This window comes from Ictidomys tridecemlineatus, chromosome 6 (genome assembly GCF_052094955.1).
Source record: "Ictidomys tridecemlineatus isolate mIctTri1 chromosome 6, mIctTri1.hap1, whole genome shotgun sequence".
NCBI classification, from domain to species: Eukaryota; Metazoa; Chordata; class Mammalia; order Rodentia; family Sciuridae; genus Ictidomys; species Ictidomys tridecemlineatus.
The window spans coordinates 189,662,313-189,681,403 of record NC_135482.1 but is presented as its reverse complement, the minus strand read 5'-3'; the positions used below and the strand labels follow the sequence as shown (position 1 = coordinate 189,681,403).

The 19,091-nt window shown below is 39.0% G+C and overlaps 1 protein-coding gene across 6 annotated transcripts in view; it reads right to left on the bottom strand.

The window, feature by feature from the left end:
- The window catches only part of Pcca (propionyl-CoA carboxylase subunit alpha), a 345,878-nt gene that overhangs the window by 149,246 nt on the left and 177,541 nt on the right, over positions 1-19,091 (bottom strand). For all 6 annotated transcript variants that reach the window (XM_078016291.1, XM_078016287.1, XM_078016290.1 and 3 more), the window contains 3 exons: positions 17,906-17,974; positions 16,105-16,180; positions 1,396-1,506 (listed from right to left, as the gene is read on the bottom strand). In XM_078016291.1, coding sequence (XP_077872417.1) covers positions 1,396-1,506; positions 16,105-16,180; positions 17,906-17,974 — 256 coding nt within the window. The remainder of the gene's footprint in view (positions 1-1,395; positions 1,507-16,104; positions 16,181-17,905; positions 17,975-19,091) is intronic.

The window sequence follows — 19,091 nt, the reverse complement described above, 5'->3', positions numbered from 1 at the left end:
GTTAAATATGCATTTTCTTTTGTACTCTTTCAAATTTGTAAGTTTTTAAGTACTAATAAATCCTTGGATTTTAAAAAAAATTTTATTTTTTAGTTTTAGGTGTATACAATGTTTTATTTCTATGTGGTACTGAGGATCGAACCCAGTGTCTCACATGTGCTAGGCGAGCACTTTACCACTTGAGCCACAACCCCAGCCCTGAATCCTTGGATTTTAAGAACCCAAATAAAAGAACTTCCTCCTTCCCCTTGATACCAATGATAAAACTCTAGCATTAATGTTTTAAAAGAAGATTCAAATCTATTTCTTAGGAAAACTCTAAATTGTAAATTTTAAATTAAAAATTACTTTGTAAACGCATTTAGCAGATCAACTACATGAATCTACATATAGCTCCTGACGTGACTATGTAAGTCATTTTATAGACTAGAACACTTTAAATGGAAGACTACTTAACCTTCGTACATCCCACCATCACCAGAAATTCGTGTAGAGGCTTCTGGATCTCACCTTGTCTCTTTTCCATGAAGTCTCAGGTAAATTCTGTGAGTTTCTTAATAACACGTTAACCACGTCTTCAAAACTCACAGAAGAGTTTCCTCCATTTCACATTTTTTTCTCCTCATCGACCATTTTTTTTCTATTACTTAGAAACACTCACTGACAACAGTCCAGTGCTAAACATCATATTCCACTCATTTCTTTATTCAAAACTTCAATTTCAGACTAAAAACCATTGTCTTCTTACACATTGTCTTTTTTTTTTTTTTTTTTGTACAAAGATTTGAACCCAGGGGTGTTTTACTACTGAATCACATCCCAGCCCACTTAATTTTTTATTTTGAGACAGGGTCTCACTAGGTTTCTTAGAGCCTAAGTTGCTGAGGCTGGCTTTGAACCTACGATACTCCTAACTAAGCCTCCGAGCTGCTGGAATAAAAGGCATGTGCCACCATGCCCAGCCGACATCGTCATTTTTATCAACTAGGACAAGCATCTGGATTTCTGAAAAAGTCAATGCTGTTTTTCATAAGGATATATATAGACACTAAAAAAAGGGTTCCTATATATACCTATATCAGAAAGTCAGGTAGGACAATGAGCTATTAACATAACATTCTCTGCCCACAGGCTAAACTCACAGAACATTTCACATGGTTTCATTCTTCACTCAATAAAACTACAGATTGTTATATTCAAGAGTCACACATGAACACTTAAAATCATGAATGTCACTAGTCTAGGATTTTCCAAATATATTAATAAATCAAGTATAATATAAGTCAAAGGCCAAAATTTCAAATGGAAAAATTGTGTGTGACAATAAAGCATGAAAATAATGACTTCAAGTTACAAAATAACTTTGAGTAACTAAAATATTTCAATCATACAAACCTTTAAAGCCATCAGGATATACATCCGACAGAAATTTAGTACTGATGTCTCCTTTTACAAAGCGTGAATTGATTATCACCTCTCGAAGTAATGCGATATTATGTGTAACACCTAAAAATAAAATGACATAGGTTAAATTGGGAAACAATGAGTCAACTAAAAACCTAATTCTTGTAACTTGAAGAAACTTATCATCAGTGTCCAATGGCCTAGGGAGAACACTCAAGAGTACTTTTCCCTTTGACTCTCAAATTTAACAGCAAACCCCTGAACATGAAGTAGCACTAAAACACCCACACCCACTGAAAACTTCAACAGCTTGCTACCGTCGATTCAATTGGGAAATAATGTCTTTCCAATAAATAGCACTAGAACAACTAGATACTCTTGGGAAGGCGGGGAGGGAAAGAAATTGAACCTCACTCCAATTCACATCAGAGACAAAAATCAACTCAAAATGGATCACAAACCTAAATGTGTCTTAAAAGTCTAAAACTATTTTTAAGATTTATAAAAGAAACAAAATTTTTGTTACCTTGGGGTAGGAAGCAGATTCACAGTCACACAAAAAATGATCCATAAAAATATCAACAAATTGTATTGCATCTAAATGTAAAGTCTGCTGGGCACATAGGTATAAACCTGTAATCCCAGGAACTCAGGAGGATGTGGCAGGAGGATTACAAGTTTGAAGCCAGCCTTAGCAACTTAGTGAGACCTGATCTCAAAATAAAAAGGGCTGGGGATGCAGTCCAGTGATGAAGAGTCCCAGGTTCAATCCCCAGTACCAAAAAACAAATATATAAAAATAAAATAAATTTAAAGTCTGTTCTTCAAAAGATAGTTCAGCACATGTGAGATACTGAGTTTGATTCTCAGTACCACATTAAAAAATAATAATAAATAAATAAAATAAAGGTACTGTGTCCATCCACAACTAAAAAATAAAATATTAAAAAAAGACAGTTTAAAAAGTGAGCTTCAAATCACAGACTGAGAAAAAATATTTACAACACCATATGTCAGACAAGAAACATGGACTATTTAAAAAAAAAACATTTTTACAATACATCTTATAAGACAACAAACAAGCCAAGCTTAAAAAGAAAAAAACGGGCAAAAGATCTAAACAGACAGTTTGCAAAATGCCCAATAAGCATAGAAAAATGTTCAGCATCATTACTGTCAAAAATAAGAGATGCCACTACACACCAATTCACATGGCTAAAAATTAAACCATGGCTGCTGGTGAGGACAGGGAACAATCCGGATGGCCCCACCTGGAGGTGGCAGTATAAAATGGTCCACCTATTTTGAAATAGTTTGGCAGTTCCTGAAAAAGCTAAACACATCCTTATTTCATGATTTGGACAATTCTCTCCTAAATATTTTCAAGTTCAATAAAAACATGGCTACGCAAAGACTTACACACAAAGGTTAATATCAAGTTTACTTGTAATAATCAAAACTTGGAAAAAATCTAAATGTCCATCAACAAATAAATGAATGGATTAATATAATGTGATTTTTCCAAACAGTGGAATTCTATTCAGCAGTAAAAAGAGACGAGTCATCAACATACAAAATAACACAGATGAATTTCAGAATAATTATACCTAATTCAAGAGGCAAGACCAACAATAATGCATACAGTATAAATTACTAAGAACAAATTTGAGAAAATGCAAACTAAACTATAGTAACAGGAAGCAGATCATGTGGTCACAACAGAACAGGGACATGGATTACCCAGACCCTGAGGAAGCCTCTGGAGGAGACAGAAACGTTCAGCATCTAGTCATGATGGTTACATGGCTGTACGTGTCTGCGTCAGTGATCATCAAACTGAACACTTTACATGTTAGAAGTTCATTTTATGTCAAATGTACTTCAATGAGTGTGTGGAGAGGGAGACCACAAATGTGTGCTCAGCAGAAAAAAACTGAGCCTAGCAGATAATGACTATTTCAAAGTAAAGTTAAACTAGGTAACTGCTACGAGAGAAATACACAGGGTGCATGGGAGAGTCCTAAGACACAGAAGGGTTTATGAAGAAGAGCCTGGGTCATCTTGATTACAGGGCCTTAAAAGTAGCTCACAAAGTCAAAAACCCTCAGTCCATGGCCAAGGCAGCCCACATCTGTTCCTGGGTCTTAACAGTGTTGATCTTCTGTCAGCATTTATTCCTCATCTATCGTTCACCTGGCAATCAGATCCCACAGGAAGGAAGCTGAGAGCACACCTGATTTGGAAACTTCCATTAACCAGTTATGGAATGAGAAAACCACAAAGAAACGCGAGGTACCTCAAAGTAAGAAAACTGTGGTCCAGGGAGGCTGAATAATGTAAAGTTTAACAATTACAAACTACAATGGCAATAAATGGTAGCACTAGTTTTCTCCAAGGAGAAGAAATATGGGTAGGGGAATGAGGTAGGAAGGGCAGCTTCCTTTTCACTGCATTGTTGGCACCATCTGAATTTTGCATCATGAATGCAACAGATTTTTAAAAATTTTAATAACAGTATGTGTAGAAGTTTTTGAAAATATAGAAGCATGTTAAGATACACTGCTAGCTCCCCTAAAACCTTTTTCCTGTTCCCCCAGAAATCAAGATTTACGTGAGCAAGACACCCAGACACAGCCTGTATCTCCTCACCTAGCTGCAGCCAGGCTGAAACTAACTCCCAGACATGGGAACACGAGCTAAAGCGAGCGCTCCTTGCCTGCTATACTTGCTTATAAAACAAAGCGCCTACTAGACTTCTTCTCATTCCCTCTTCCTGTGAGATTCCTCATGTGGTGGGAACTCAGCTTTGTCAAGGGGAATGAAACACAGCCACAAGGTGGGGGGTGTCTTTGGAAGACCTCATGAAGCTGACCCACCCCACTAGCACGGACTGGAAGACTATATTACATGAAAGCTAATACATTTCTATCTTAATTTACACCAATGTATTTAGAAATCTTCATCACAGCAGATTACCCAGTGCCCTGATGCATGTACATGGGGGAGGAGAGAGTATATTTTTCTACGACTTCCCATCTTTAGGCTTATCAATATCAGCAGCTTACTGCAACCTTACAGGCATTTTTCTATGCATCTCTTTATATTAGATCATATGAGCAACTATATGAAAAATTCTGAGCATCTGTTCCTGCTCAGAAGATGTGATGTGTTCTTATTTTATAAAAGCCAATTCCCAAACTATCCAAACTACTCTAAAGCATTTAGAGAAAGTTCTAGAATTCAAATATTAATGGTATTCCTTCAGCTATACAAATATGTCATCTTTGTTCTCCTCCACCTCTTCCTCTCTGTCCTTCTCCTCATCTTCCTTGCCCTCCTACCATGTAAGACACTACTACACACAGATGTTGGTCCTAATAAGTACCTTTTATAGCACACACTCAGGAGAAATGCACTGCTCTCCAGCCTTGCTCTGTGGGCAATGCCAGCTCACACACAATAGCTACTATTTCTAAGAACTTTCTCTCTTGTTAATGGGGAAAGGATACACAAAATTTATTACATGCCTGAGACATGGGAGTTATCAGACTCCTCTAAGAGCTTTCATAAATAAATGTTTTTATAATGAATGTATTAGAAGATATAGGAAATTTCTGATGACACAAACATACTTAAAGAATCATTGAAAAAATGTTACATTTCAGCACTTACATCAGCAAAAATGAAGCTCAGCTGAAGCAGTGTGCTTAGAAAGACAAACTAGAGAGGTGAGAATTCTTGAATGATGTCAGGCCATCAAAGGGCAATTGATCCATTGACCAAAACCAAAGTACTTCTGAAGAAGAAAAGGGATCTCACTTGGCGGAGCGGTCCCTATGCACAGGAACCACAGCTGCAGAGTTCCAGAGGAGGAACACATTTGTGACTTAATACATTTTTCTGGCTGGGAAAGAAAACAAAAAGATACAGAAGGACACCTAGGGTGGTTGAGATCTGGATGTCATCAGGGAGAACCCTGGGTGCTTTAGGGATCTTTCACTGCTGAAAAAAGCAAATGGTCACCACCAGTTATTTCTGTGGGGAAAACCGAAAGAAAGACAGCCTTGCCCAAGAGCAGGAGAGAAGAGAGCCAGAGGGGCTAAAAGGGCCAATGGGGCACTCAGGGTGTGGCAGGACCAGGCAAAGATGTCACTGTCTCTTCTAAGCAAAGAGGATGGCTGAGGCTGGAGGGACAGGACCTTGTTTATAGAGCCCAGGACCACTTAGGCTGTGAGATAGAAAAGGGACTGCAAAGGGCAGGAATGGAGATGGGAAAATGGATTAGCTCTCAGCCACACAGTGAAGAACGGGCAGGCTGTGGTCCACAGCTAGGGTGTGGACAGCGCCAATGAAGAAAAAGAGCAAGACCAGAGGTAGATAGGGCAGAGTGACTTCGCTGGGCTTGACAATGGGAAGACGAACCGAGCACAACACCCAACGTTTGTTCGGCAGTAGGACAGAAGATGCCATGTACAGAGAAGGGCTGAGCCGACAGGAGACGACTCGACTCATCGTGGGCAAGATGGACTTGCAGTGCCTGTGAGATGACCACTTGATGTCTGACAGCGAGCAGAGGAGCAGGTGGTCAGAGGCGCAGGCAGAAGGCAGGCTCCTCAAGACATGCAGCCGTCCACGTGACGCACCGCCCAGAAGAGCAGTGCAGAATGAAGCCAGCACTATGCAAACCTTTCATGTATCCCAATACCAGGAGTTTTAGAGGAAAATAGGGCCCCAAAGGAGGGCCTGGGAAGGATGAAAGTCGAAAGACCAAGGAACAGGAGCAATTTAATTTCCAAAAAAAGATGGTTCTTAGGTACAAATGAACGATTCAGAGTATTTCAACTTACAAGCTTTTTTACAGAATGGAACTTGTAAGCCAGGCATTTTAACTCTCAGGATTTTTGTTCTTCCCCCTCCCAATGTAAAGATAACACTGCTGTCTTATGTATGTACTATTTCGTACTTAACTTCACTGGCTTTTCTTTTACAGCTTTGTGCAGGTAGAAATTTTCTAGCTCTGTATGTGGCCACTGCCAGAACAGTTGGAACCAGACCCTCCCTTCAGTAAAAGACAACACAACTTTCAGAAATAGTTAATAATTTGAACAAAGATTATTTTCTGATGACCAGTAATGAATATGTAACTAGCGACATCCAAAAAAGTTGAAATGTATGCAGTCTTACAGGATAAATGATATGTTGTAATTTCATTCCACATTCAAATCTGAAAAAGAGGTGTTGATTTTAGAAAATATGCCTCAAAGGAATTATAATAAAATAATAATTTACATTTTTTATGTCAAAGAATGGAGCCATTCAAGTACACAAATGAAGCTGGACTTTTTAAAAATCCTTCAACTTGAACAGTAAATACAACATGAAAAAATATGCTTTATCTCACTAAACAATGTTGTGAGAAGAAAATTAGAACACAAAAGCATCTTTTCTTTAATATTCTCTGAATAATAAATATTATAAATAAATAATATTCTATAAGAAAAATATATTACTATGTAAAAATCAATCATTATCTGTTTTTCCCCTAATGATTATGTGGTAAAATGGCTAATGGCAGAAATATTCTCAACAGTACTGCACATTAATTAATTAATTAAAGTCAAAATGGGATTAGTCAGAAAATTATTTTACACCTTAACGTTCAAGACATCAGACAGAAAAGAGCAGTCACTGAACTATTACACAGTATTTTACATATTTGAAAGTTCCCATTTTGTACTTAGTTTACTTTCTTCCCATGTACCAGAAAAGACAGTGCCATTTGAACAGCTCTTTGTGCAAAAGTAAGTGGACAGTAGAGGTATTATTTGGGAGTTACTTTACAACCTCAATGATATTATTAATCACATACTCCTAAAAATTATGACTGGGAGTTTTAGATTGGGAATTGAGGATGACCTCTGCCAAAGTTCACCAGGTCCCATCTGTATGGGAAATCATGACCAGCCATGGCGAGAGGCCCCAAGAGCAGCCTTCTCCTGACTGCCTGCTGGTTCCAAAACACTGGCCAGACATTAGCTGTGCACACTGCCAGGATCAAACAGAGGCCAAAGGCACTGCTCATTTCATGGGGACTCAGGAATTAACTTTAACCAAGTTACATTTTTGGTCTAAAGTTTCTCTATTTAAAAAAAAAAAAAGCTCACAATCACTCAGAGAAAGAAATCATATTTGAATAATTAAGCAATTAGCAAAACAAGATAGTAAATGGTTCTTCCTCATCTGTCCTTCACAAAACAATTTTTTCTAACCCACCAATCTTTTAGAATTATCCAGAAGAATAAAAATCAAAAGGTTATCTTTGCTTTTATTCCTGAACTGTGATCTGAAAGGAGCAGAGGAAGCTCCTCCTCATGATGTTTTAAAACTCTTATTCTGGAATAAGTTTGGAATTTTAGAAAATTTGCAAAATAGTACAGGTTCTCCAGCTGAGAACATCTTAAATCACATTTATTTGCTGTATCATTAATGTTCTCTGCATGTATAGACCACACAATTTTCCCTTCTAAACAATTCAAAGTAAATTGTAGACAAGATGCAAGTTTAACACTAAATATGTCACTGCACATTTCCTAAAAGGAAAGTAAGTCTCTGAACCACACACAGTGATCAAGACCAGTGAAGTATAACATTGATAATGATATCACTGTCCAATCTATAGGCTTGATTCAAATTCCACCAAATGTCCCACTATGACCTTTACTATAAGCAAAGCATTTTTTGCTGTTCCAGAATCTAATCCAGGGCCACCTTCCCCGTATGCGTCTTTTGCTTGCTTTGATCTAGACAAGCTGCTCCAGTTCCCTTTGTGTTTAGTGACCTTGACATTTTGAGGAGCAAAAGCCATTTGTTTTGTAGACTGTCTTTCAGGTGGGTTTGTCTGATGTTTCCTCAGGATCACGTTCAGGTTATGCATTTTTGGCAAAAATATCACACGAATGGTGGTGCTCAGCACTGTAGAGAGAGGATGCTGATTCATCCATTACTGGTGAGGTGGATGGGGATTGCTTGCCTAGGCAGCCAGCACACAGCAAAGGAGTGTGACTTCCCTTTATGGTTAATAAGTCATCTTACAGAGGGATGTCAAGAAAATATGCAAATACCCATTTCTCATATTTTCATTATTAATTTTTGCATCCACTGATGATTCTGACTTAAACATCTGGTGTTTACCAGATGGTGATTTTTCTACATTTATTAATGAGCTAAAAACCTACAGGTAGAACTGTCTTTTCCCCAGATTATCCGCTCTCTCTCTGTTAGCATCAACTTAGGGCCTCATTCTATTCCATGGGTGACAGTCCCTTCCTGGCACTATTTAGCACTATTTATTTTCTAAGATTTGGCCAGTGGGAGCCCTTGCAAGCTGGCTCTCACGTCCTTTTGACAGATCATCATTTTTTGAGCACTTGTTTACTTTCTTCCACAAGATGTTTCCAGCTCACCTTATATTCTTACTGAAATCAGCCACGGTATCAGAGAACCCTGGTTGCATTTAATTATTTAGTGGGTGGAGGCCAAGAGTATTGCCAAACATTTTACAATACAGCCAGCCACCCACAGCTCCAAACTGTTAGTACTGCCAAAGGTGAGAAGCCCCAAGCTAGATAATGTGCACATGTACGCGTGCATGCACACACACATACACACACACACACACACACACACACACACTGTGTATCAGTCTATGTATCAGTCATATGTATCAGTCTATGTGAAAACCCGGGAGTTCACACGACCTCCAATTTCAACCCAACACCACAAAGGCCATTCCACCCCTATGCATTCCCACATCTGCTACTGCCTTCTCCAACAGAGAAAAATTTGGTTCTTATTATCCACAATACATGTGTTTATTTCCTCAATTCCAGAATATGTCCAAATTATTTTCAGTACTGTTAATGCATCAACTATGAAAAACACCTACTAACTAGAGTTTAATATTTGTTTATACATATTTTCTCCTCGGCCTGAGGATATACAGAGTTAAAATTCTCTTTAAAGTGTTTGGGTTAGTTTTTTTCTTTCCTTTCCCCTTCAGCATGATTGTATTATTCATGTGAAATATAGTCCACCCATTATGGTTTCTATTCTGTTTCGAGTTCTCCCTAAGAATGTTGATTCATTCAGAAATATTAACATGGATCTAGAAGTCAGAATCATAAAACTGTACAATCAAAACACCTCTCCCCTTCATCACATTTACCTTTTCTACCGTCCCCAATCATTCCCACCATACTCCTCTGGCCTTGGGTGTGTATGGCTATGTGTTTCCACAAATAATCAGACACACGTGTATATCTCATTTCCTTTGACATCCACCAATATCTGTTTAATAAGAGAAATGCCACCCTTTAGCCTAAAGGACTGACGACCTTGATATCAACTACAAGTGCCACCTTTCCTTGCAGCTAGGTGTGGCCAGGGTACTAAATGCCAATAGGATGGGAACAAAAGTAAAACTAAAACTGCCCTTTCAAGGCCCTTCCTGAAGGCAAGTGGGCAAGAACTCCCCACCGCCTTCCTGCTGGCACTTGACAATGGGCATAAAAGCGTCCACTTGGGTCCCCAAAATGATACCACCTGCTTTCAGTGCAAGAGCCCCCCAGCAGCCCTTGACAACTCCTTTCTGTACTGCTGCAGGAGGAAGAAGTCAACTCTGTCTTTCCTCAGTCACCTTTCATTTTGATGTTTTTAATTCTCTGTGTTACAACTGCTTAGACCACAGCCTAACCACAAGATCCTCGGGTGGGAGATGATGGCGCTATCCAGGCAATGAAAATAACTGGGTCAGAGTAAATAAAAGTGTGAATGAGACTGCAGAGGTCATGCTGGGGTGCAGAAGCATGGGAGCCTAATGAAAATACACTGGGTTCTAATCGGTTTTGAGTTCTCCCAAAGAATGTTGATTCATTCAGAAATACTAACATGGATCTAGAAGTCAGAAGTGATTTGGGGTCTTAGTCGCAGGTCCTGGTACAGAGCTCATAAAACCTTTGAACTTTCCTGAATGATAGGGATGAGAAGAGCATCATTTATTATCATAATAAGCTATTTTTGACCATATCTGAGCTTATGCTGATGATGACAGCTTATGCTGGGAGCCAGATGAACCAACCATGTAATGAGAGATTTAGAACCTTTAGCCCGAACATCTACCCACCCAAACCTAGGGCTGGAGATGGACTTAATCACCAACGGCCAATAAGAACCATCGCCCTGTCTCTGAAGCTTCCATAAAAAGCCTACTCTATGGGGCAGGATCATGAGAGCTTCCAGGCTGAAGAACCCAGGAAGTGCTGGGAGTACGGCAGGCCCCAGGGAGCAGGGGAGTCCTGCGGTCCTCCTCCATCCTTTTCCTAGCACCTCTTCCAATTGGCTGTTCCCAAGGTGTACCCTCTATAGTAAACCAGTAATAGTAGATAAAGTGCCTCCAAGAGTTCTACAGCCATGGCAGGTGGAGGGCCCCTATCTGAAATGTTTGGATCCAAAAGTGTTTCAGATTTTGGGGGTTCTTCGGATTTTGGAATACTTGTATAGACTTTACTTGTTGAAAATTTTTAATCTAAAGGTCTGAAACCAAATGCTCCAAAATTCAAAACTTTCTTCTGAAGGTCATCCTCAATCCACATTGTAAACTATCAAAAATGAGGAAGGGGTTGTGAGAATCCCCAATTTATAGTCAATCAGTAGAATTACGGTGGCAACCTGGGCCTTTCAACTGGCACATGAAGTGGGTACTCTCATGGGCCTGAGTACTTAACCAACAGTGTCTGAACTGAACTGAGTTGATGGGCACACAGGTTCTCAAGTTCTCAGGTGGCTTACATCCCCCTCGGCAAGAAGAAGAACCCTCCAATGAGATGTTGACCATCACTCTCTATACAAAGTCATCCCCTGATACTTCCAAACCCTCAATAACTGCACCATATTCAAAGTTACCAACTTAAAGAACACACTGTTCTAACTACAACCCCATCCTGTTGGCTCACTCCTGAGTGCCACCACTGGACCAGTGCTAATATCACCTGTCAAGAGTGGGGACAGTCTACATACAAGTCACCTGCCCCAGACTATTCAAAAATGAAAAAATGTTCAACATCTCTGGTAATTAGAGAAATGCTAATCAAAACTACTCTAAGATTTCATCTCTCCAGTCAGAATGGCAGTGATCATGAATACAAGCAACAATAAGTGTTGGCAAGGATGTAGGGAGAAAGGCACACTCATACATTGCTGGTGGGACTGCAAATTGGTACAGTCGATATGGAAAGCAGTATGAAGATTCCTTAGAAAACTTGGAATGAAACCACCATTTGACGAAGCTATCCCACTCCTCAGTCTATACCTAAAGGACTAAAAGAGCATACTACAACGATGCAGCCACGTCAATGTTTATAGCACAATTCACAATAGCCAAACTACAGAACCAACCCAGATGTCCTCCAATAAATGAATGGACAAAGAAAAAGAAACTGTGGGGTGTGTGTGTGTGTGTGTGTGTGTGTGTGTGTGTGTGTATACACATACACAATGGAATATTACTGAGCAGTAAAAGAGAATAAAATTATGGCATTTGCAGGTAAATGGATAGAGAATATCATGCTAAATGAAGTAAGCCAATCCCAAAAAACCAAAGGCCAAATGTTCTCTCTGATAAATAGAAGCTAATCCATAATGGACAAGAGGCATGGGATGAGTGGAGGAACTTTGGATTGGCCAAAAGGGAGGAAGGAAAGGGGAGCAGGTATTGGAATAGGAAAGATGGTAGAATGAGATGGACATCATTACCCTAGGTACATGTATGATTGTACAAATGGTGCAATGCTACATCTTGTACAACCAGAGAAATGAAAAATTGTGTTCCATTTGTGTACAATGAATCAAAGAGCATTCTGCTGTCATGTATAACTGATTAGAACAAATAAATTTAAAAACTTTCAAAAATGCTAGTGAAACACAAGAGGGCAAGAGAATAAGAATACACAATTAAAGGTATTGTGCAAGGTCTGGACCATGAATGGGCTTAAAAAGCAAATAAAACTCACAATTTGGGAGAAAAGTGTGGAGCCTGGGATCTGCATGGGACGGCAGTGATGGTGTCGGGTTGTTGTAAATCTTGTCTGCAGTGATAGTGGCTTTGCAGTTCGTGGGAACGTGCTCCTACCCTTAAGCTGCCCTGTGAAGCACTTAGGAGCCATGTCATGGAGCTCACAACCTTCTCTCACACAGAACAGAAAGAAAACAGGAAAGAAAGGAGGGAGGAAACGAGGGAGGAAGAGAGAGGATGAAGGAGGGGAAGGCAAAGGAGGGGGAAAAGAGGAAAAAAGCAAATGTCAGAGTCTAACGTCTGATGAGCCAGGGGAAGAGCGTGGTGTGGCACACGTTTATTCAACTTCTCTCTAGGTTGAAAAACACCTGAAATAAAACTCCTAGGGAAAGCACAGCAAGAATAACCCCCTTTTGACAAAAACTTTGAGCTTCATAAAATTCCATCTGATACATGCACATCCCTTTCTCTGCGTCCATCCAAACATAATGAAAAATATCTTAGGCTAATAAGGGAGTTTAATGTGAGAACGTATTAGACAAGGATCTGCAAATTCCTCCCCCACTTTAACAGCACACATGGCCATGGCTTCAAGTCACCAGCACACAGTGCTTTATGTCAGCCGGGCGTGCTCATTCAAGCAGCGTGCATCTAGTACACACCCAGTTGCGCAGCCATTTAGCCATGACAGTCAATGCTGTTATCACTGTCCTTGTGAACATCACCTTACAGCTGGGACCACCAACTCCATGGGAAAGAGTCCCAAAAGTTGAGTGGCTGAGTCAAAGGTTGGTACTTTTATTTTAAAATATCTTACCACATTATCTTCCCAAAAGACCACAGCAAACAGTTATATTTCTCTGTTCATGTGTTTTTCATACCAGGGTTGTTAGAAGTGCCCTGAAATCAGGGACAGCACCACTCACTCGCCCAACAAAGACTTATTCATCATCTACCATGTGCCAGGCACTACTCAGCGCCAGTAACACACAATTAAACACGGTAAGCACCACCGAGCCTGTACTTTCCTAATGTTCTTACAGGATGATCCAACAGTGAGCCATTAATTGCACAACTAATAGTCTCTTTACGCTGACAGTAAATGCTTCAGAGAAGGGTTGGGATAGGTTGCCATGAGCGTTACGACCCCAGCACCCAGCACTGGGGATGATTACAGATGGGCTTTCTTATTATTTATCTATGGCTTGATAAATGTCACACCACTGATAATACTATGATTTGTGACATGTAAAAATGTGGTTTTGTAACTGTGGTGAGAGAGGGAGAAGAGATGGGACCAAAGCTGATGGAGAACATGAATCAGGAGAGTACCAAACCCTTCACATGCCTAATCTCTCCTAAACCTCACCACTAAGGATGGGGCAGGGACTGTCACTCCATTTCAAAATGTGGAAAATGAGGCTCACAGAGACAATAAGTCAAAAATAGTATGCACACTATTACTACATGCTGTGACATGACAACAGGATGTGGATCCCAGTCTCCCAGGTTCACTCCTCTATATCACGATGATTCAAGGCAAAAATTTCAGACTAAGCTTAGAAAAATCTATATGTGCAATAGAACACATTTCTACATGTGATCCACGTAAAGTTAGGAGACTAAGGGAAGCCACCTTGGTATTTAAGCCACTTAACTTAAACACCATCATATTGTGCTCTACCAGTTGAATGGACATGTGACAACAACATATTCTTACTCAAACTGTCTACTTCAAACTCAAGATTTTACCATTTGAGCTTGTTGCAGTAAAACTTAAATTAACCAAAATCTAATAATTCAACAACCACAGTAAAACAATTCAAAGATCAAGGTCAGGGGACCCTCCACTCCCAGAAGACACAAAGACATAAAAGTCCTCCAGGAGTAAGTTTCCCATACAACTAATTTATGACCATGTATGTACAGTAGTTATAGCGCACACACACACGCACACACACTCACACACACAATGTTCCGAACGTGTCCTAATGTCCTCTTGGGGAAAAATTACTTCGGAAGGAATACAGACACATGGGCCTATAAAACCAATGCATAAAGAAAAAATATGTGCTGCTTAAAATAGAGGAACACAGCAAAGTTATAAATCAGTAAATAAAATCAAGGCTAAAAAAGGAAGTAGAAAATAAACTAGAAAGAATATGAAGAGGATTTTATCAAATTTTAGATCTGCAAATTTTCACACTTGAAAGCTTCCCGTTTTCCTTGTTTGACATGGATGAATCCCTAACACAGGAGACGAGATAAAATCACGATTACACGATTACACGTCAACAAGAGTGAAGGGAAGAAGGCAGTGCTTACAGGGAGGAGAAAGAAGAATTTGTTCTGATCTAACAAAGGAAAAATCAGAAGAGAAAGGATGAGGGAAAGTGTGGACTGCATGAGTTAATTGTCATCAGATAAAAATGAGCTGGGAAAGTAGATTGCTGAAAAAAATGGGTCATGAAATTGCTGCTACTGGACAGTTGTACAAACTGTTCACTGCACAAAGTAACTCGGTCAAGGGGGCAAAGCAAAGGCTCGACGTGCTTGTTGCCAAGCTGGACTTCCTGTTGAACCCTGAGAACAGAGCATTTTTTCTATTCCGCACAAAGCCTGAGTCCACTTGCCAAGCCTCAGGACCCAAAAGCTGTGTCCACTTGAAAGAAGATTTTATGAAATCTGCAAGAGTGCTTCACTTGGCCTTGAGGAAGTCTGGCATCATACATGACAGCTACTCTCTTCCCTGGACTCCCAAAGGAGCCTCTCAGGCCCACCAAGCCCCCAGCCACCAAAAAAGTACATAAACTTTTAAATAAAAAGACCCCCTCACTACTTGTTCAAAATTCAAAGCCAGCTTGGATCTCCCCCTTTCAATTTGGTGTTAAAATCCATTATTCTACAGCTGATAACAATTTATGTTGAGCTAAAATAATTTACTTACTACTAATAGAAAATTTCTAATAAAATTTAGAATATGACCTACTCTACCGAAAGGGGATAAGTATAACTTAGAGTTAATTATTTAAATGCAAGTGCTGCTCCTATTTCTGTACCTCTGATAGCTCACGGGATCTCATCTTGTTAGGCACTACGGATACCAGCTCCGTACAGGGGGAACAAAGCTGCACTTCCCAGAAAACAGTCGACCCCTGGGCTGTACTCTAAAGCAAAGAGCTATTCTCCCTACCCCCAAATCTATCCAACGGTAACTCACTATGTTTCTATCTCCATACATTCTCAAGTTTCCTACTTCAAAAAACAAATAAAAAAACTCCATAGATAATAATATAGAAAAATTGTTACCAAACTGCACTGGCCAATGGTTCTTTATGCTATAGATTCTCGTTTTACATACAATAGTAACTGCAAAATGGAAAATGCTTATTTAGGAAAGGTTACTAATCATAAGTTTACTAAATAACCTAAGATGCACGTATAACATATAGGACTGTTAACGAAAAGGAAGCGGGTCTAGTATGTCAGTTGAATTAATTCAAGCTTTTCTGATTTCTACTAAATACATAGTAAACAACTGCTTCATGAATTCGCTAATTAGTAAAACTTCAAGCTGTTTGCTAGAACTAGACACCATATGTAGTAACAGGGCCACAAAGTATTCTTTTTACCTCGAATAACATAATTATCCAGTGCGTCCTCCATCCTCTTCAGGGCTTCCGTTCTATCAGAGCCATAGGTGATTAACTAAAATCAGACAGGCAGAAACAACGTTTATAGTTACCTACATGATAAATGATTCAATCCAGGAACAAGTGAAGTATTTCATAAAGACTTCCCAAGATAGCTTTTGAAACTTCACAGTGGTTTAGTTTTTAATATAAAATGTGCCAGTTAAGATTTTTCAAGTAAACAAATATTACAATCTAGCTATTTCAAACTTACACATTTCATTATCATGGTAAAGAGCTATTTGAAAAAACAAAAATCACAAAAACAAGCCAAAAGTTGAAAAGGAGATACATGAAATGTGAAGATTGGGGACAGGATGTAAACATATGGGACTGGGTAAGACTTTTTTATTTCCCTTTTTTTCTGTTGTTTCCAACTTTGATACACTGAACAGGGAACATGTTGATAAGCCACCAAAAAAGTACATAAACTTTTAAATAAAAGGATGAACGTTTAAAAAGTCTATTTTAAGAATTGCTCAGTTTCATACTTAATAGAACACAGAAGCAAAGGGCACTGGTACTAGAGTAACATGAAGGCCTTCCTGCTCTATAGAATTCTGTGCTTGTTTAAATATACCTTATATAAATTAATAGATAAGAATTTAACTATTCATTAAGGATTTAATGACATTAGTTATCCTGTATACGACAATAACTTTGGTAAATTTTGTAAGGTCTTCAACATTAAACCAGCTTGAAAATTAATTCATAAGCCATTAACAGAAAAGTATACATCCAAAAATGGAATCTTAGTGATTTAAAACTCCATTTATGATATTTTATGTATTTTTATTTTTAAATTAAATCAGGTTTCTCTAATAAAAAAGAGCTAAGGTTCACTTTAACAATATTAGTGTAAAAGCAAAGTTAAAAATAAATAAATAACTGGTTTGTTTACTACAATTACATTAAAAAGTACTCTTGGGGAAAAAACCATCTTATGAAACAGAGTTTAATAAAGAAAAATTTAAAAAATCATTCCTCAATGTAGATTTAACATTTTTGAGAACACAAGATTTTCAAATAAAATATATAGTTTTAACTACTGTAATACTTTACATATTATAAAGTCTTAAGATTTCAATACTAAAATAAATTAAGTTGATTATTCAATCTAGAAACTTAAACTTGGAAAAGACAGGTGGACAAACACAAATTATAATCTTCTATAAAATGTAATTGGACTGGGGGTGGAGCTCAGGGGTAGAGCATTTGCCTGGCATACAGGAGGCCTTGGGTTTGAGCTCCAGAACCGCAAAGGGAAGAAAAAAAGAAAAAAAACCTAGAAACGTAACTGTCAAATCAACAACGTAAGGACTATTAATTTGCAAAGAAAAACTGAATAGGTCAAAAGCATTCCAACAAACACTACCTATCAGCCCAACTTCTTGATATCACCTGACACTTTTTTACCTTAGGCAATTTTCTAAATTTGCCCAAAAAGCAAACAAAACTTAATGCCTTCTTAGTGCTATGAGCTGGGTTGGTGCCCCTGAGTGGATGTTTGTTGGTGGGGGTGGTGCAGGTGGATGATCTGATTGGGGAGGACAGACAAATGAATATGGTCTTAAAATTTCTTAAGAGAAAAAAATCTGCAGTTTCTATTTTACATCAGTCTATAATTACTTGTTTAATTATAGTACATGATTCAGGTAAAGGCTCTGTGTCAGACTTTTTAACTAAATATGTACATTGTTCAAAAGAACACTGAAAGAAACAGTTAAGAAATGGAACTAACTTTTGAAATCATAGGATCATAATAAATGCTGATATCACTTCCTGGTTGGATGCCACTGTCAACCCGGACCTGGGAGGGAGAGAGAAAAATGAAAGGAACTTCATATTGGGCAGAATTTTTTAAAGCCACAAATTTAATTTCCACAGAGAAACTAGATAGTTTCGATCTCAAGTAACATTCCCATTCCTGAACATTAGAAAAACAACCTCAAATGCACAGAGACCAACCCGTCTTGATCTGTTAATATGAACTACAAGACACGCTTCTGTTACTAAATGAAGGAACTAAGGAATGAAAGCGGGGACTTTGTACACCCTACACCAGTGCCCCAGGATGCATCTGCAGCTCTCTGCCTGTGTGGATGACGCCCCTTCTCAGGGGACTCCCTGCCCAATCCCTCTGAGCGGCCGGGGAAGCCTGAGCCCTGGCTGCCTGCCTCTCAGTGCCAGAACGTCCTGGCCTTTCACGGCAACACTTTCCTTTCTGCCGCACCCTCTCAACTGTAAAACGCTATTTTCTGTTACTGTTAGTCCCCTGAGGCTTCCGTGTTTACACAGCTTTTCCAATGGCTTTGCTTTGTGAGGACACAGCCCCAATTAGAGTTCTGATTTTGCAATTTTCATGGGGGGAAAAAAACAGCAAAAGTTCAAAATACCCTTTTGAAGAGCCAGATTGCTGTTAACCAGCCAACAAGTTAGTTAGTACATCACTGATTCTTGTTTTCATCTCCCAGTTTGATATCAGCAGCAAGGCACGGAGGTTAGCCATGTAAAACTTCTAAAATGAGCAGTTGCTGAGGACAGAGTAGTTATTAAATTATTGTGACCAAGTTTTGGAATCTGAAGTATTTAAAAATTAATCAAAATATGGAGCCTGTCAGGCATATCCTAGGGGTCTTGAGGATAGAGGAATTTAATCGAAGCTGCTGGAACAGCAGGACTTTGATGCCCAACATTGTATAGGGGTGGGCAGAGAAGAGCAGAAGCTCCCGCTCATCACCTGTGGGAAGAGTGGGCCTCATAAACAGCAGCTCATCTGTCTGCAGCAGGCAGGAAAAGGTCAACACAGCAGCTGTTAGGCCTTTAATATTTTAATTTAGGCAATTATCAAGGGACCGCATGTAGAACCTCTTGTCTAAGATAGCCACATGAGGGTAAGATGATGGCTTTATTACACAGTGACATCA